We start from the raw sequence: 20404 nt of genomic DNA on the forward strand, positions 1-20404 counted from the left end.
ATCACATTTAGAAATGGCAAAAATCTCTCCAAATTCCCCCAGAAATCCCATAACATAGAACCATTTTAAAGAGGTTGTCTGGGCATTATAAGCATATGAATGACTAAAAGGTATGAAACAAAGCATTTGTTTCTCTGCAGGTGTTTTTTGCTTCTGTCCAGTCGGGTGGATGCAGTCAGATCTATTTCATGACGTTAGGACAGAACTCGCTCTTCAACTGGTGATCTTTTGTTGCTGGGTAAAAGCATCCAAATTACTCCGTATAAACTGTCCATTTCCCATAATGAAGAATCTCTGCAAATAGATTAAAATAGCCCATTTTTCCATGTTCACATGTAAACAATTTTAATAAAAGTGATATATATATATATATATACATATTAATACATGTAAAATAGGTGATTTATTGCATCCTGTCTGACAGTGTCAGTCTTTGTCGTCTTGATCTGTGCTTAACCCCAAAACATAAATCTTGTTTTGGATTTTAATTTTATTTCTCTTTCTATTTTCATGTCAAATCTTGCTAAATGGACTTTATATTTAGTCCCTAATACCTAATTATTTTATTGTATAATAACCATGGCTGGTACACGGTTTGGTGTGAAACCGATACTAACAGCTAGTAGATGAAGGACTAACTGTTGTACTATTGTACGGTCAAATGTTGTTGGGGGGGTGTATGCTGACAATTCAGAACCGAATTGATACAATAACTGTGCACTTTCAGCTTTAATTTTAGGGACTTTTCAGGTAAAAAATAATTGTAATGATCGGTTTAATTTTGTTGTTTTTGTTCATTATAACTCTCACCATACTACAACACAAACATAACTGAACACATAATCTTGATAAATGTTATATCAATAAAAGGTTTGTTTAGCTGTTGGTTGCATGTCTTTTGGATGCAGACTGAACGTCTAATGTTTCCTTGACCATCTGTGAGGAGTCTGAACATCATTTTTTTTTTGCTGCTGGTTTTGTTTTAGCACTTGTCCGCATTTCACAGATGACAAAGTTTGTTTTAGTTTAGCCTTCTTTTTGGTTTAGCTTACCTTTTTATTTTGTCTTCTGGTTTTGGCTTATCGCAGCATTCGATATCTACTTCCACAAGTTTTATTACGTTCCACAAAGCCATATATTTCAGCTCAAGTTTAGGGATGATTGATAAACACATATCAATCTCATGCTGTATCATGGAGCCTTACAATTCAGTGTAAATTAGGCTCTCATCTCATAGGTTCTACCTATGGCTTAATGTGTTTTCTGTTAGCCGTACAGTATTTTTTTTTTATTTGAAGGAAAATTAAGATACAGTTATGAAACATTTTCATTATTTTTTGCATAGAAACTAACTGAATCAATTAATCTCCAATATTGTGTAAAGTGTAACAGCCTTCACTTTACTGTTTTCTTTTATGTTTTCATGGACTTTCAGTTTGTTTTCATTCACCACATGTGCTCCTTTGTTTGATTTTTCCCGCCACTCATCAGTAACCATGGTGATTCATTTGTCACAGCTGTTCACCACCATGTGTTTAGTTCCTCTCTGTTCACTCTGTTTCTGTTGAGCAATGTTTGTGTATGCTAGTGTTTTGCTGCACACTGTTACGCCTGTCTACCCTTTTGTTTTAATAAACCACGTTTATATTTCAGTTCGTCTTCATCTTGTGACAAAGCCTGGTTGCGTGTGGAAAAATACAACATATGTGTGGACGTGAATATGCGTAGAGATGTGAATGTCTAGATATGTGAGTTGAGATCGTTGATTCTGTTGGGAAATAAATGGAGCAAAGAAAAGCACCAGGAAGTGGGAGATGATCGTTTTAAAGAAAGTTGGAATGTTGGAAATCGGAGTTAGAAAATGAGTGGTATGGAGCTTGGGATATGTGGGAATGGTAACTATTGAATTGTTATATCTGGACAAGATTTATGTACTCAAAGCACCTGTGTTTGTAAAATGCAATACTTCTGAATGATTCCTTGAAAATCCAAATGTATGCACTTTGCATTGCTTGTACACAGACGAACTGTTTATGCAGCTGTTCTATTTCACACATTGATGATTTGTCTCATTTATGGAACAACAGTAAAATGTCAAATATGACTGCAAGTAAAATGGCACCCAAAGGGTTTTTGTTTTGAACAGACATTTTGTGAGCATCCAACACACCGGAAATAATGCTGGCTGTAATCAGAAATGCAGTTTTGTGATCTTGTGAAGGATCATAATTATTTGCAGCAGAAGACTCCCTTACGGAACAAAAATATATTTCCATATCTTTATGATATGGTTTAAATATATGAAATAATATATTGTATTAATATATTGTGTTATATACTGATATTTATATATATTGAAAAATATATTTACATTGTAAAATGTCATTATAGATGAGTGTACTTAGAAAACATGTGGAAAGAGGAGGTTTTGCTCAAAGTACTCAATACAAAGACATAAGACTGTTGGGACAATGATAGAATGCACTTATTTGTATTTATTAAACTGCAAATACTTTCTGCATGTCTGAAACTTAACTGAATAAATATAAAAATAACTGCAGTACAGTTTATGCTTTTTAGATAAAGCAACATGCAGCGTATCATCAGTGTTTCTTGGTCTTCTGCTGGACTGAAGCTCAGGCTCTACTCTTCAGCACAATGGTGACCCACAAAACTCAGACAACACAAACCCCAACAGAACATTAAACACTAACAGATCTCTCAAGATCTCAGCAGAGGAGGTTAAACAACAAAAACAGCATGGTCCCACTTTATATTAAGTGGCGTTAAGTACTATGTACTTACATAAAAAAATAAGTACAATGTACTTATTGTGTTCATGTTGTATTGTAAAACACTTTTGCTGCTATTGAGGTGTGATACGGGTAAGGTTAGGGACAGGTGTGGTGGATTGGGTAGGTTTAAGGTATAAGGGAAGGGTCAACTGTGTAATTACAAATGTAATTACATAAATTAATTACAGCTCTAATTACATGCAGGAATTTTTAAAATGTAAGTACAATGTAAAAACATGTAGTTACACAATAAGTACATTGTATCAAATGATTAATTTCAATGTAAGTACATGTACGTACATAGTACTTAAAGCCACTTAATATAAAGTGGGACCAACAGCATTACCAGCTTCACTTCTAGTAATAATTTGATTATATAGTAATAAACCAGATTGACTTTATTTCTATTATTATTTCTTATTGAAAATTAACAGAGGTTTAGATGTTGATGAGTTTTTGATTTTCAGTCACCATGATGGAGATCAGTGTTTACTTTAGTTTGGCATAATGACTCTTGACTTTATAACATTAGTTTTTCTGCTGTAACTGTGTTTTAAAACACAATCGTTATGACTAATATGAACAATAGAAAAAAATGCTGAGTATGAAATCATCATTTATTGATGATGTCACAATCATTGTTGAATATCCTGGATCACAGATCTCATCCCAAGGTATATTTACAAAAGTTTGTCAGATCATAAAATTGTAAACAACTATCACTGTGGTAATCAAATACTTTTTTAAAAAACATTTATATTGTTTGTATATTTACAACTGCTATAAGTTGTATGTGTGTGTGTCACACACGGACATCAAGAATCAGCATATGAATCTCAACAATGGTGACATGCTTCATGCTGCAATGCATGCTGAGAACCATGGATGAGTTTTTTACTATGGTAGCTCCCAGAATGCATTGCAGCATGAAGCATGTCACCGTTGTTGAGATTCTTAAGATGATTCTTGATGTCTAAAATTGCGCTTGATTAAAATAATGCTTGATTTGTGGCTCAGTTATTGATGGTTGCATCAGCAATAAATGCCCAACAGATTATCCGCATATTTTTAGTTTTTTGCCGTGTGTCGTATAAACACACAGTTACAGCAGCCAGAGAAAAACAAATGTTAAAAAGAGCCCAACTATAGCAAACACCGATCTCCATCATGGTGACTGTAAAATTTTATCATTTTCAATAAATCATCAACCTCTACACTTCTGTTAATTCTCAAAAAGAACTTCTGTAGAGGCCTGAGAGAAATAAAGTCAATCTGGTTAGTAATAAGTCAAGCTGGTAATGCTGTTTTTGTTGTTTAACCTCCTCTACTGAGATCTTGAGAGATCTGTTAGTGTTTAATGTTCTGTTGGGATTTAAAGGGTTTGTGTTGTCTGAGTTTTGTGGGTCACCATTGTGCTGAAGAGTAGAGCCTGAGCTTCAGTCCAGCAGAAGACCAAGAAACACTGATGATCATTTTTTTTTTTTTTTTTCAGTTAAGTTTATGTTTAGTAAGTACAAATTAATGCACACCTATCATTGCGCATATCATTGTCCTGACACTCTTTTATGTTTTTATATTAGAAACTTACAACTTTGAGTAAAACAACCTTGAGAAATTTAAGGCAATCGGTTTCCAAGTACACTCAACTATTGTATAATACTAATTATTGTACATATTATATTGTAATATAATATTACTAAATATTGTAATTACATTTTACAGTGTATACATTGTTCAGTATATGAAAGGTGGTAATTCCTTATGTATAACTCAATATATTGTAATATATAACATTATATTAATGTAATATATATTTACACCATTTATCATAAATATATGGAAAAATATTGTAGTTCCGTAGGGGATGTCTATCACAGTGCACTGATTTCATGCTGTAAAATCAGTAAAGTTGGCCTCGTCGAGAGGAAACTAATCTCCACAGTCATCTGGACTGTTGCGTAACAGTATATCGTGAAGGAGAGAATTGCATTATCATTAAACAGCTCTCGTTGTATTGCTTCAGTAATTCTCTGCTCTTCCCAAATCCAGCCTTAGTTGAGTCACAGAATATCCCATTTGTTTGGGTATAAACAAACATCCTGATGGGTGGCAATGCTCATTTAAATCAAACTTTTCATTTGAAATAACTTTTTTCTTCTTCTTTTGAATCAAGCAGGACATGTCAGCTGTGCCTTAACGTGTGTTCTGAGTGGCTAATAATTTAATCTTAGCCATGAAAAATATCTTACAATTTTAATTGGGGTTTGTTTTAAAATGAAAATGTCTTGACAGTTGGTTTCTGTACTTTCACTTTTGCTCAAACTTTGAAAGTCAGTATTGCACATTAACTACAGAAAAGGTTCATTTAATTCAAAGCTTTTTTCTATGTAACCGTGCAATTTGACTGTATATTATTGTATATATATTCCTAAATACTGTTTTATGGACACCTAATTATGTAGCATAATAGGAAGTACCATATAATCAATATTGTTATGCTTATTGGGTTTAGATAATGTGTTATAACACAAAGCTGCATATCTGTATTTTGTGTCATGTGTGTGTGGCTACTCTCAATGAATTGAGCCAAATAAATGCTTTAAGAATGGACGGGTCTGTATGTTTTTGGTTGTTCTTCCCATACGCTGTGTTTTAATGTTTAGATCAGGATCAGCACAAACCTTCCATCCAAAGAATTATAATACATAATTTGCAGGAATAAAAGAGAATTTGCTTGTCTTACAGTTTTTTGACATGTTTCTTGAAACCTTCACCCATTTTCTCACAACATTAAACACAAATCCCAAATTTTCAAACTAAACTCACAAAACCATTGATTCTTCTGGCAAAGTCAAACAATTGCTTCAAAACTATTTCACCTTTACTCAAAATCAAACATTGCTATAACATTGCATTACTATAAACACAAATCCATAACGTCTCACACAATTACCCAAACATCCTATTTTCAGGTCAAAATGAAGCTCTACACTCAAAACCATTCACTCTTGCTGAAAAACCAAACTTTGCCCTCAGACAGGACACACAAGCCCTCAAAATCACACACACTACAACATAGTCTAAGACACTGGTGCAATAAATTCAAAACAACATTTCCAAAACTGGTCAGTTATGTTGCTTGTGGTCCCCACATATGTGTGACCAACATATGACAGTAAAAGAGCACACACAAACCATATTCTAATATGGAATTCGAATTGTATTGGAATGGTAAAGAGTGTTGGGACGTGACAGGAGGGTCTCCACTCAAGGATACAATATGATTGACACGTCTAAGAATGTTCCACATATGGTTGAAATACCATCATTTGCCTATAAAGATAACATTCTGGGAGTCCAGACTATAAAGGAGAAAGGATGCCTTCACTGTCACACTCTGCAGCCACACTGTCTGACTGTACGACTGCTGGCCTTTTCTTGCAAGAAAATAAACCTCATCAAAGACTATTGGAAATGTTTGTCTCTTATTCAGTGATAGAATTTTGTTTGCCACCACTCCTCCCTGAAGGTTCTCGAGGCGACGGTGAAGCGACTCAAATTTGGCCTTACTCGTAGCCCAGCCTCCCTCATAGTCATACCATTGACAAAGACATGGGCAACTAGAGTGGCTTGAATTTCATCTGAGACTGCTTGTCTTCTTGTCCTTGTCCCTCCTCCTAATTCGTATCCTTCTTCCTTCATGTCTTTCTGGATCCATTGTTCCAAAACGCAATAAACTGATCTGGGCCCTTTATATATCTAAGGTTCTGACTGATGTGTGTTCAATTTTGACTCTTAGTGTTTCCACCTGGGTAATTGTGTGCTAACTGAGCTGAAGTTGTGCTGACTTGAGTGAACAATATTATAATGCTAGTGCTTTCTAAATGACAACATGGTCTAGGCAATGAGAAATGAAGGGATTTGTGTGTAGAGTTTTGCAGTGACAGTTCAACAAATCTGACTCATGTGTCAAAACAGGGAATAGTGTTTATAGTTTAGTGAAATGGGTGTGCTTTTTGATAAATGGCGTTATGGTTTTGAAATTTTAATTCAAAAGCCTGGATATAGTGTTTAAGCAATCGAGAAAAACTGTAATATCTGCAATATTCTCTTAAAGGTGTCAAAACAAACACCTTGTCAATCTATTTTTGTTTATCTTTGCAACCGTAGCATTTGACGGGTCATCCCGACCTAGCCATAACACATAATGGATAATCAATTCATAACCTTTGCTTATCAGACCAAAACACAAGTTTAGGAGGATGTAAGAGGATGTAAGTTTCCTGCATATACATAAAATTGCTCGTATTTTGCTCTTTACCTCTTACTTCTTCTTTTACCTCTCCTTTCATTCTTCATATCTTCATTTTTTATACTCGAATCTTCACAATCTTCATCTGTTACATACAATACATTGGAATTTATTATAAACTTTCTTATCAGACTATCTAAGATAGATCTAGATACTGTCTTATCTAAGATCGATCTTATTTTTGTTATTACAATTTTAATATTAACGTGATTCATTTGCCTTTATAAGTTTATTTTTTCTACAAAATAAATGTGTTATTTCTTATTCAAATTTGATCTCTGATATAATCATTGCTTGTCTGCCTGGATCTCATTGCATCAAGTATTTCTATGCTTTTTTTAATAATAAACGTTAAAAAGAGAACAAACTCAACTCTGCGCTCCAAAGCATTCAAGATTTATGACAGTTTGATGTAAATTTAATTTTCAAGTTTATGCTCAAAAAGTGAATAAATGGATCATAACTAGTGCGTAAATATAATTTAGTATCATAAAATACAAAATCTAAAAAAAAAAATATATATATCAAACTAAAATATAGTACATTCATTTAATTTAAATAAACATCTGTCATTTTTGTCTGCCACACTATAAGAGCACCAGAGGATTAACAGAGTAGAGAAAACAAAAAACAAGAAGTCATGTGTCAAAAACATTAGACTTTATTACAATGAAGCAACATGAAGTTTCTCAATTTATCAAAGTTTGAAATAAGGCAAGGTGCGCGTGATAAAATGATGTCAATATTTTGTATGCTACATCAATTCTATACATTTTTATTTCTGCTATAAAAATGTAAATCTCACAAAGAAAACGCCTAGCTATTTATAATTATAATTAAACGTTAAGTTCTTTACATTTTCTTTTTTAACAAACTGGAAATTATACAGCTATAACGTGACTCCACTGACTCATAAACACACAGTGGTACAACATTCTTACTGATGCTTTCAAGAATATCACAGCACATTTCTGCAATTTTAACAAAATCCCATTTATGTCTATGTCTAGAAACATTATCTTGGTAACATTACATTTAAGCTTGAAGTGGCCTGACACCCGTTCACACTGACCCCAGGTCTGTAGTGTTGAGTCCTGCCACTGTGACAATATCTTCAAGACCTTAGGCACATTCCATCCAAAGAAATAAATATACTGTAAAATCATTGCAACAAATATTGCAATGATGGTATATACATGCATACAATTTATTTTGTTGCCCATACAGTAAAAAAAAAAAAAGAGAGATTTTTGAGATATCGCAGAGATATCTAAAAAAAAAAGAGATATCGCAATGAGAAATGGAGATGAAAAATCTATATATATATATATATATATATGCAGTATATATATACATATATATGCAGTATATATATACATATTCATATAATATATACACACTACATATATATATTTGTTTTTAAGTCAAATCAAATATATTGTTCCTTCTGGCTTTTACTGGACATGTGATTCAGTGTCATTAGATATGTTTGTAGCTTGGGAGGCACAAAGGTTTTGAAAAAGCACATAGAAGTGCTCAGAAATAGCAGGTTCGGTGTTGTAAAGGCACGGATCCTCAGTTAATGGGACACACATCGAGGATGCAGAACTTGGCCCTGCAGGTGGGACAGGGCACTCTGCTGCTCAGCCAGGTCTCGGGCTGCTGCTGGTCCTGTCGACTGGCGAACCACTTGCCCATACATGTGAGGCACCACATGGGGCGGCAGTAGCACTGCTGGCACTCGCCCTCACCGTCTCCCTGACACAGTCGCACGAGCTTCACGTTGGCATTGACTTGCATACATCCAATACATGGTTCAAGTTCCTAACAGGGAACAGCAAAGTTGACAGCTTTTTAAAAAACATACTACGTTTCAGTTGTAAAAAAAACATTCTCCAACCAATTCAAGTGGCATGGTCCATTCAGACTAATTAATTTGCCTCTGTCCTGAATGCTTGACATTGAAAGAGTTTAATAGCTGGGTTGCAGAGGTAAACTCCCATCTATAGACAAACCGACAACATGGACTGTGTCCGAAATCGTCCCCTATACCCTTAAATAGGGCACTATTTAAGGGGAAAGCCCTTTGTAGTGGTGTCCGAAACCATAGTGGACGTTATCAAGTGCACTCATTCAATCCCATAATGCACCACAATAACGAGTGTACAACCAATGTACGCTCAACGGCTAGAGAATACCCATAATGCACTGTGAGGGTCACGCCGGATGAATCCCTGCGTCTGACCAGATGGTGTCGCCTGCAGCTGAATCAATCATCCATACATTTTCCAAACTGCTGGTCTAATGTGGGTACAACATAATATCATACAGCTATAATTATTGAACAGTTGATTATTGATTATCACCTGAGTTTAAGATAAATCTTTTCATCACTACTGGAGCTGCCAGTTCGCTACTTTTCAATTAATTACTATAAGCGGCAGCTCTTCCGGCGCACTCAGTGTCCGGATTCACTCACTCGTTTTCATTCACTCCTTCAAGTGAACTATATTAGTGAGTAAAGTAGGGGATAGTGAATGAGGGTATAGGGGGCGATTTCAAACACAGCCATGGACTCCCATAAAGCATTGCGCATGATGCAATTATTCAGATATGTCTCCATTCAGATATGACATTGTTTTATGCAGAACCACCATTGCTGAATAGATTACACAATAACAGGTCCAAACATTAGCTATCAAACAATGATCATTAATGTTCATTTATACTGTTCACTACTGTTGTTATTTGATTTGATGTTAATTGATAGTTTTAAGTTGAAATGTAAAAAAGCGTGTATGTGGAATATTAGCCTAGATTAATTACTGCTGTAGTCTTTGATGCCTCCTTATTCAACAAATCATTTTTAAATGTAATTGTTAATTTCATCATTGGCAGTGTTAATTTCATCACTGAATTAGTACAGTATTGAATCTTTGTCATTTTCTGTTTTGCCTTATTCTCTTTCTATTTCTATGTGCTTCTTCTACGGCTGGAGCCGGTTGCTTTCGCTCAAGTCTTCAAACTCTAGTGAAGAAGTCTGTGAAACCGCAAGAAAAGAAGGGGAGAAATCCTGCTGTAAAGTGTGTGCTGATGTTTCAGTGCTCACCTGGCCACTCGGACACCTGTAGACTTCATTCAACCTCACGTACGACTTAAAGGTCTCCAAAAACAGCTCACTCATGGTCAGATGGATGACAACATTGGTGGCGTTTCTGATGGGTGCGTGCAGTTTCTCCTGCAGCTCAACATACTCAGTGGATTTCAGCCTGCAAGAGAAAGTACAGTGACCCTTCACATCACTGAGGAAAACCTCCATTTCCTAAATATGAAATTACCAGTGTTGGGGAAAGTTACTTTGAAAAGAAATGCATTACAATATTGCGTTACTTTTTTCCTCACCTGGGCTGGGCTTGTTTTTTGTTTTTTTGTTTTTTTTTAAACAAAACTATTTTTGGCCAAATACTTGAAGTTCTATATTTTGGCCAAAATTTAAATAATAAGGCTGAAGGAAATGCAAATTCACGCGTGGGCGCAGCTAAAACAATCCTTTCAGTTTAACCGAATCATCGAAGGTCAGCACAAGTACATTGGTCAATAAATGGAGATTAAAAGCATGAAAAAAATATTTGTTTTGTTTAACATATTTAATTATTGGAGGTTTGGGTAGTATTCTGATTTTGCATTTCACTGATTATATTCCTTTTGAGGAATTCTGAATCTGTTTTTTTGCCAGTGAAATGAGTAAATGCTCACATTTAGTCTAGAACTACAATAACCCTCAATTTACTCTCGATTCCTCTCAGCATGAGGACAGGAGAGCTGTCAGTCAATAAATGGAAAAGTATCTTGCGTTACTTATTTGAAAAAGTAACGAATTTAAAAGTAATGCGTTACTTTACTAGTTACTTGAAAAAGTAATCTGATTTACGTAACTCAAGTTACTTGTAATGCGTAACACACAACACTGGAAATTACCTTATGTCGAAAGGCTTGACTCTGGGATTGATACTGGCGACAGTGATGGTGACGATTTGCACTGGTGTGTTTAACTCTGGAGACAGGCTGTGATGCTTGGAGTCTGTGACGGTCAGGTGACAGTCCTGATGCAGGGCAACATGCAGGGAGTACGTCGTGACCTTTATCACCCAGGTGTCCGTGACGACCACCCTTGCGCTCGTGGAACCGGAAGCAAACTTATCGATGCGGCGAAACTCTGTGTTGATGGACGAGGCGACGGCCCTCCAGCTGGAGCGCGGTAAAGCGTGTGTGTTGAGCGCTCGACATATCGGGTGATTCGCCCAGCCACGCCTGGACCAATAGAAAGCCAGTGCACAACTCAAAAGCTGGATGGCCAGTGACAGTCCAAAGTATATTTGCCATCCCTGACTTGCATGATGGATGTACACGAGATTCTGTTCCTGAACTGCAAAACACATTCCTATGTAGTATCCTGCAACACAAGTATAACATGGTGTTATTATCACACAGGGAGCAATGAGAAACACTGTCTGTTCATGTGAGGCAAAACAAACCCTATAAAGCCTACTCTATCATATTTGATTCGCACACTTCTAAGGCCTCTAAATTATTAACTTTATGAAACATCTTTTGAACACAATCTACTAAACGCCTTCTACACGTTGTCTGATTGATAGTTTACACTTTTTAGCAAGTAAGAGGCCTTTTAATGTAATTGTAAAAACGTCAGGTTGTGGTTCAAGTGTCTTTTTACTTTTAAATCTTTACTGATTTTTATTAAATGTAAGTAAATGTAAGAATTATTTTTTTATTGTTAGTAATATTTCAGGATGAACGTTTACTGGACTGAAGCAACTTAGTTTCACTTGATTTTTAAAATATAAAAATCTTGTTCAAATGTATCAAATATGATCCATCAGGCTTTTGAGGAACGTTTATTTGTTCATCTCTCAATTATTGTATTCCATTGGATTATATGATTTGAAAACAGAGCTTTGACCATAAAACTAAGCATTTAAATGATATAAATATTATTGTAAGATATAGTGACATCTGTTGTACATGCATTTTATTGAAGTAGCTTTACTGTTATATAGTGATGTTACATACGACAAAAGCTTCAAAGCGTGTATCTGTCAAGTTCGCAGCGTTCCGTTCCGAAGCGTTTAGTTTTCAGAGAAACATGTGATCAGTGAAAAACCAAGCCTCACTTTCTTTCCAGTCACGTGAATGCTTCACTTTGTGTGTCGAAATGTTTGAACCCAGACTACTCCTTAGGGTTTATGGAAGTTTATGGAAGTCCATTTACTAATATTTTTAAATATAGACTGCCTTTATTACATTACCATACAGTCTGCCATATAAACAGCATAAAACCATAAAATAATTAGTGCATCATTTACTTGCATCAAACAGCTCTGTTGGTATCATTTTAATTAGTGTTATTATAATTTACAAATTCTTGGAAACACAATCAAACGAAATATATAAAAGCTGTGCAAGTGTTATACTCGTATTTTAATACAAAAACATTACATATTGTACCTTATGAATAAAACAACGGAGGCTGCTATAATGTTTTTTTTTTTACCTGCCACAAGACGGCACTGTTTCTCGAAACAATCAGAGAGGCTTCATTTCTCCATCCTGACTGTTGTATTTAAAGATCTCTCATTGATTTGCATTACAAGCTATCATAATGTAATCTTACTTCTCCATATAAATAACAGCATCTGCACCAAATTGCATATTTTTGCTCAGTCTGAATAAAATTGAAATGTCTAAATATTCAAAAACTGATCAATTTAGGGATAAGGACTGCAATTCCATCCAATCCGCAAATTCTGAGTCCCTTTTGTTTACTCAACATTTCCCAGATTCCGTCCCCCAGATAAACTAATATACTATTTATATAATATAATATGACTAATTTTGCAGAATTACTAGACGATAACGGTCTGATGAATCTGAAGCCTCGCGCCTTCTATTAATAGCTTACTTCCGCGCTTCAAAATAATCAGGATAGTGAGTAAACGGAGTACAGTATGCTACATTTTGCATAGGGAGAATATACATGCACGTGACACGGTCATGTGACAATAATATGGGCTATTTAGGCAATCTGTGTAGTGTGAAATTACATAGCAGCTGTTGTCTATGCTGCGTATTTTGATAGAACATCAACAGCACGAGGACTTCAAAATGTATGCTTGTTAATACATATTACATTATTTATTTTAACCATTACAAAAAGTGTCATACCGAGCGGCAGGAAGCAGTGGAAGAGCACCGTGAGTGTTGTTCGTCTGATGTGGTGCTGAATGAAGCTGATGTCTTCACTGCCCAGCCACTCCGAGAACATGTGCTGAACCGTCAAACCAGCCGAGCGAAACTCATTCGGCGTAAAAACAAAACACAAAGCAAATACCATATAAGCAAGAGTAAATGTGGCGTCCGGCCTGTCCATGTTTACATCTAAGTTACACGCGCGTGAAGCCAGATGCAACTTAATATAAATAAAAGGACAATGACTCGCAAAAAGTAACGGATATCCTTGATTTGTTATCCCTATTGTCGAACATAAATAACTATAAATAATTAGAATGTGTCAGTGAACAGTTTATAAACACAGTTAAAGCAATCAGCATGTTTGAATCTATTAAAATGACAACAGTGGACGTGGCAATGAGGTTTTCAAAATAAAAGTCACTGCCGTACTGAAATATAAAATAAAAGTTATAGAATATATTCCAATATTTATTTGTAAATCCATAATTATATCCATAATCAATAATTAAATATCGATGCACATGAATGCAGGTCTAGTGAAAGTTGAGATCAACACTAGTGTATCATAATGTGAGGGTTCGTTATTGTCATTAATGGAAGACAATGTTTCTGACAATTCTGAGCATTTTCATGCAGCATTTCATGCAGTCTGTGTGAGGGGTCAGAAGTTGTCGATAACCCCGATACTGAACAAGCAAAATGTTTTATACTTTTGTTGATGTATCAAAATGCCAAATGTTTGTGAATGAACAAAAAGTAAATAATACTGATGAAAGCCAAACATAATGTAATGTATTTTACCAATAAGAAGCAACATCCTTTTTGATAATTCTAAATAATGAGTATACTGACCACGTTTACATGCGCAAGTATTGGGGTCACATTTCTCATATTTTTACGTGTAGGATTATATATTCGTCATGTGAGAGCTACAATCCGATTGCCATCAGAAGGGTTGGCCGACAATTGACTGACATCCTAACCAACCTATGAGGCTGCAGCCCAAAGCATACAACCAATCGGAGTGGGCCACTCTAGACGCTGTTGGGCAAGATGCAGCCTTGTGATTGGCTGTGTTTTTAAATCCGCAGCCTCATGGACACCATTCCGTTCTACATGTTACTAGAATCCGAATCAAACAACTGGCGTTAGTCTGAATTTTGTCTCGTCTGAACATCTTGAGTACCCTATTACTGTAACGAGATACTCATTTATATCTAAGTAATTGCGGTTTCTAGAAGACCCAGGCAGATATGTCAAGCAACCGAAGAAGCTCACATTTCTGGACCGAGGAAGAGACAGATTTCCTTTTACAAAGTTTAAAAGAGATGCACATAGACCGATACAGGGACGGACGCAAGCACCGCAACAGTCTGATCTTCAGGAAGGTTTGTGCTAGACATAAGGAGGCAGGTTTTAGGCGCTCATGTGATCAAGTCAAACATCGCTGGAAAACCCTCAAATCCATTTACTATAAGGCCAAGAAACAAAACACCAGCAGCTCTAATAATGCATTCAAACATTTTGATACAATGGAAGAAATTTTTGGACATAGACCTTTGGTTGTTGTGACAAACCAAACTGGAGTTGACATCGACTTTAAAGACGGATCCCCTTTGTCGGACAGCAAATGCTTCACTTTTGAGGATGGTGTATGTGATGAAGGTGATGAAGGTGATGATGGTGAGTGGCACTGGAACCAGCATACATGTATGTTTCAAAGTCAAAACAAAACAAAACAAAAAAAGATAAAAGAAAAGAAAAAGTACCAGGGTAGTATCATGTTTTGGTTTGTTTTACAACCATACCAGGGCATTTATCATATATATCTCTTTAGTATATGAAGTATTGTACCATGTGATATTACCATCAGATGCCACCATGGTAATACTCATAGGTACTGCCACATAGCGTTTTATATTGATAATGTTAAACAAAAATACAACTCTAGACATTTTGAGAAAGTTTTCTCTGAAAATGTGCATTTATTATAGCAATAACTGGCCAGCAGTGAAATGTGCTACATGAATAAACTCATTAAGATTAAGATTTAATGTAGACAAGGTGAGTTTATTTAGTTACATTCAAAGTGGTATAATAAAGAAATAATAAATAATCAATCATAAAAGTTCAATTAAAATCGATTACGACCCTAAGCTCATTTTTTTAAAACAGACAAGCGATGAATACAAGGACATGTAATAATAATGCAGTGCAATAAAAGTAACCGTAAGATGACCCTTTTCAGAAGAAGCAGTATGTAGTTGTGAAAGATTTATGAATTTCTGTGTTTGTCTGTTAAAGATAATGGAGTGGATGACACGGAAGGTGGGATTCAGGAAGTCCAGTCAGTGAAAACGGAGAATGAACCCCTCGTCCTCACACAAGTGTCTCAGGAGAGCTCCACCTCTACAGAAAGCTCCACTCCCACACAGCCATTCACTTCCACAGACAGCATGACATCTTCACAGCCGTGCTCTTCCCAGCAGCCTCCAGCTCAAGGTCTGATGCACATCTCATCCTATAGCTGTAAATATCAACAGTGCTGGGGTACATTATAGGTGGCATGCCTGTTTTAATGATTAGGTTACAAATCGTGTCAGAACAAAATGTAAATAACCAGGAATCTGTTGTAAAAATGCAGCAACCCTGAACCGAAAAGAGTCTGCTAGCCAAAAGTAGTTCAAGACTTGTATCCTGACATCCATTAATATTTAGAGGACAACTTTGTAAATCTTGCTAGTTAGTTTACAACATATGTTTAGTTTGCACACCTTGCTGAAATATCCACCATATTATGGTCACCAGTATGACTTTGGATGCTGGTGTGCAAGACCACAACAAAACTATAACAATAACTGTCCGGCAGTAAAATTTGTGCTATATGAATAAACTCATTAAGATTTAATGTAGACAAGGTGAGTTTATTCATATAGCACATTTCAGTTACATTCAAAGTGGCATAAAAAATAAATATTATACCACTTATACAGAAGTTTTACACTTTCAAACTTGTAAAAATCAGCAGAGTGATGAAAAGGTGTTCCCGCTCATGAATAATGTGGATAATCTAATGACATATTGTTCTCTGTATCATTCAGAAGAAAGGAAAAATGAAATGGCTCAAAACTCCAAAAAATAGCCTCTTCACCCTAATATTTGGCTCCATATTGTTGATTTCAACAATACATATCTGTTAACGTGAAAAGATAATATTTGTCCAAATAACTTAGTCATGCATTCTGTTCTCTTTGGTGTTTTGTTCAGGTATGTTCAGACGCAGAAGGACTTGTTGCACTGCATTGCACACTCAGTATCAAGACTTTCTTGAAAGAATGCAGCAGACGCAGAACACGTGGCTGGAGCGTCAGTGGGAACAGAACCACGCGCGAGAGGAACGGCTCATTGCCAGAGTCCTGGCTGAACACACACGCTCTATGGAGGCTTTAGTCAACCAGCTGTTCGCAGGGTTAAGAAGCCTCCTGCCCCAGTCCCAGTCCCAGTCCCATCCCAACTTGCAGTCGAATCCCCATACCGATACCCTCAACACACACCAGACAACAGTCATGATTTCTCAGCCTGAAGAAGATTCAAAAGACCTCACGTCAGAGACTCTCAGCCAGCCATCAGAGTGATTCAAGGAGTCCTTCAAAACCTGGAATATATTGTTAATATTGATGCATTCTTTGTTACATTTTGAGCAACCTTGGGCTGGTTTGTAAAAGCATTTTTAACATTAAGTTCAGAAGCCATGTTGTTTTATTTAGCTTACTGTGGTATTGGTAGACATATTAGCCTATGTTTAAATGCCTTGTTGTTATTGTTTTCTCTGTACCAGCTTCTGAATAACGAGTCTGTGTCTAATGTCATCAGGAGCCATGTTTGTAAAATGTGTTATCATGAGTCTTATCTATTAATTTGATCATTTCTGAAGGATCATGTAACACTGCCTGGAGTAATGGCTGCTGAAAATTCAGCTTCACCATCAGTTACATTTTGAAATGTATTAAAATAGAAAACTGTAAATTGTAATAATATTTCACATTATTACTGTTTTTACTGTATTTTGATCAAATAAATGCAGCCTTGGTGAGCAGAAGAGACTTTTCTTCTTCACAACATAAACATGCTAGTGTATGTATGAGTTGCTGCGTCCACAAATCCCCCATTATCAAACGTTTATTATCAATCTAAAATAAATTCACAGATCATTTTTATATACATGTTCTCCCAGTGTTGCTCCAATGTTTCCTCCAAGTCAAGTCAAGTCACCTTTATTTATATAGTGCTTTTTACATTGTATCAAAGAAGCTTCACAGTGATAACACGAAAATAATACAACAAAGTTTGTTTCTAGAAGAAAATTGCCTCATCGTCCACTTTAAGTAAGGCAGATCAGAAAAATTGTTGAATATTAAATGTCCCCAACTAAGCAATCCAAAAGCCAAGGCAACACAATCCTCCACAATCCAGAAGCATGCAGCATGTCAATCGGATAGATGTGCGTGTGTTTGTGAGTCTTGTCATGAATTGTGCATCTGTCTCGGGTGTTTCCAACATCTGTGCCCGAGACAGTGGGACAGACCCCAGTCCTTACAGAGGACATGTGCTTTGGAGTAAGGATGGATGGATATGCCACACTGGCTTATCCAAAAGATCAATGTTTATGATGATTTTCTTTATTCATATTATTCATTTATGATTTGTTCCTCTCATGTATCCTTACTTCGTATATTCAAGTATTTACTCATTATTGTTAATCATTTATTGAAATTTTTTAGTATTATCCAAGAATATGTATATTGTACTCAAATGTTAATATCTTAGTAGTTGGAAGGCTAACAAAACACAAGTAACTAAGTGATCATGTTTCTCAGGATTAGTAATTCACAGTACTAGGTGTTCTTTTCCAGAAACAGTGTTTTTACGACACAATAAAAAACTTAAAAGGTACTATTATTTCAAGTGCCATCCATGTCTCAGTTAACTTAACATTTTTATTGCCACGGTTAAATACTAGTTTCAGTTTCTAGTCAAACAGAACAAGGACACTCTGGTTCAGACAAGGACAACCCCTTAGTTGAGCTGTTGTGCATGCCTTTATCTGTGTGTTTAAAGAAACTGAACTCTTGTTGAGCTGTTGTGAAGGTCTTTATCTCTGCGTGTAACAGATAAATGGACTGCGTTCAGCTGGATCAGAAGAAGGATGTTTCCATTCTCAATCTCTGTGAGAGCTGCATTTGGACTGCAGAATCATCAGGGACAGAACAGAGTTTGCAGCAGAACCCAGCGCAGACACATCTTCTCTCCAAGAGCTGTTGTAGATAATAATTATTGTGTGCTGAAATGCTGGAGAAACTATTTTCCTGTTTCCTGTTATGCTGGAGCGGGACATGTGGAGTGTGACGTCTGCACTGGAAGAAAACACTACAGTCGAGCTCACTCAGATTCTCAGACCAGCTACATTGTGTTGTACCAGATGTGGGCCGGATCTGTTGATGTCTGGGGAATGAATGCTGAACACCTGATGCTCAAAACTCACCCTCACCAGTGTGTAACACACTTTCGAAGGATTGTGGCTCATGGTAAAAGTCTGTGGTCTTTCACATTAGTGTGTGACGATGTCATAACTTACCCCTAATTGCAATGTTTGTTTGGTTTATATTATTTGTATAAATGTTTATTTATGTTTCTCATTGTTTGTTTAAATATGATTTTGGTCACTTTTCTAGGCTAAGGTGCACATTAGAATGATGAAAAGAAGACACCAAGAGTGTTATTTATTTTCTTTACTTTACAACAATATCAGTATTATATCCACATTTTCAAAACGTCTTTTGTCTCTGGGTTCATGGCTTAAGAGGAAGTGTGGCCTTCCTGTCCCTCATTTTATGCCATCCCAAGGAATTCTGGGTAGTGTGAGCAGGCATTGTTTCTTTGTGTTTATTTTGATAGTATGTAGAAATTAAATTTTCATTATTTGTTTTTTCCCCCCTTGTAATATTGATGTTAATGTATTTTGAATTTTATTTTCATTTAAGTTGATTAATATATTCATGTGTGTGAGTGTATATAATTTATATTACCCTATTATCATGAAATGGTTGAACCCCTGAGAATAAGAGGATTTATTTTGTCTGTTCGAGTCAGTTCTGCTGAGGGACTTCTGTGAGGAGGGTCACCTTTAGTGTCTCTGTTTTATGTTTTTGATTGTTTTTTAGTTTTTTTTTTTTAGTTTTTTTTTTTGTGTGTGTGCAAGTTTTAAAGTCAATAAAACTCTGAATTGACTGCAAGCAGTGTCTCCTGCCTTTGCTCTGGTCATGTCTCCACATAGTGTCTTCATTCTTCCCTAATAAAAAGTGTTCGGAGTTACCTTTTATGATAGATTCTGTACACGACTCCCAACTGCCCACTGACAGACAAAGAGCAGCTTGGGGATCAGGGGCCATGTTCACAAAACATCTTATGGCCAGTAGCTCCTAACTTGCCGATTTAGGAGAAACTCTTAAAATTACTGGTCAGTCCTAACTTTTGGACTACTAAATCTTTTAGCTCTTAAACCAGCTCCTACATCTGTGAAAGGTTAGGGGTAGTCAAGAGGACTCAGTCACTAAGATCAAATCAAAAACAATCCTAAAATGGTAATCTGCCTCAGCAAAGACACTGTACACCATTGAGGCAATGTGATAGAGCCTTGGGTGCATAAATGCAATAAATATTTTGAATACATTTTAATCTGCGATGACATAACATAAAAAGGTTAATTTATGTATAGGCAAACATATGCATTGAATGACTGAGAATAAAATATTGCGGTAAAGTTGAAAATAAAGTCCTATTGTCTGCGCTGATAGCCTTGTGCAGCTCGGGTGACCCGAGTTCCGGCTCGTGGACCTTTCCCAATACTGTCCCCCCATTTCTGTCTTCCACTTTGCTTCACTGTCCTTTCATAATAAAAAGGCACCCAGACAGCAACATAGTGTCGGCCCAGATCCGGCCCACATCTGGCCCACATCTGGTACACGTG

The 20404-nt window shown here is 36.1% G+C and overlaps 3 protein-coding genes across 6 annotated transcripts in view; 2 read left to right on the forward strand and 1 right to left on the reverse strand.

Moving 5' to 3' along the window:
* Positions 1-3022, forward strand: part of LOC307171076 (traf2 and NCK-interacting protein kinase) — a 67953-nt gene extending 64931 nt beyond the window's left edge. For 2 of the 3 annotated variants that reach the window (XM_079892455.1, XM_079892456.1), the window contains exon 32: positions 141-2786. In XM_079892455.1, coding sequence (XP_079748581.1) covers positions 141-224 — 84 coding nt within the window. In that variant the 3' untranslated portion in view covers positions 225-2786. Of the gene's footprint in view, positions 1-140 lie in introns of all 3 variants that reach the window. The other variant, XM_079892457.1, reaches the window with a different exon arrangement.
* A 5493-nt stretch (positions 3023-8515) lies between these two features.
* tmem129 (transmembrane protein 129, E3 ubiquitin protein ligase) lies at positions 8516-13755 on the reverse strand. The gene is made up of 4 exons (XM_079892871.1): positions 13351-13755; positions 11086-11560; positions 10217-10376; positions 8516-8931 (listed from the first exon to the last, which is right to left on the reverse strand). The coding sequence occupies exons 1-4, from the start codon at positions 13553-13555 to the stop codon at positions 8683-8685; spliced, it is 1089 nt and encodes a 362-aa protein (XP_079748997.1). The 5' UTR covers positions 13556-13755; the 3' UTR covers positions 8516-8682.
* Positions 13756-14266: 511 nt separating this feature from the next.
* LOC307171324 (uncharacterized protein) lies at positions 14267-17604 on the forward strand. Of its 2 annotated transcripts, none has more exons than XM_079892873.1 (3): positions 14267-15060; positions 15682-15879; positions 16645-17604. In XM_079892873.1, the coding sequence occupies exons 1-3, from the start codon at positions 14631-14633 to the stop codon at positions 17010-17012; spliced, it is 996 nt and encodes a 331-aa protein (XP_079748999.1). In that variant the 5' UTR covers positions 14267-14630; the 3' UTR covers positions 17013-17604. The 2 variants fall into 2 exon arrangements, with proteins under 2 accessions (XP_079748999.1, XP_079748998.1); XM_079892872.1 differs by having other exon boundaries at positions 14484-15051; positions 16645-17538.
* The last annotated feature ends 2800 nt before the right edge of the window (positions 17605-20404 follow it).

The sequence above is a fragment of the Squalius cephalus genome (assembly GCF_949319135.1).
Source record: "Squalius cephalus genome assembly, chromosome: 14".
NCBI lineage: Eukaryota > Metazoa > Chordata > Actinopteri > Cypriniformes > Leuciscidae > Squalius > Squalius cephalus.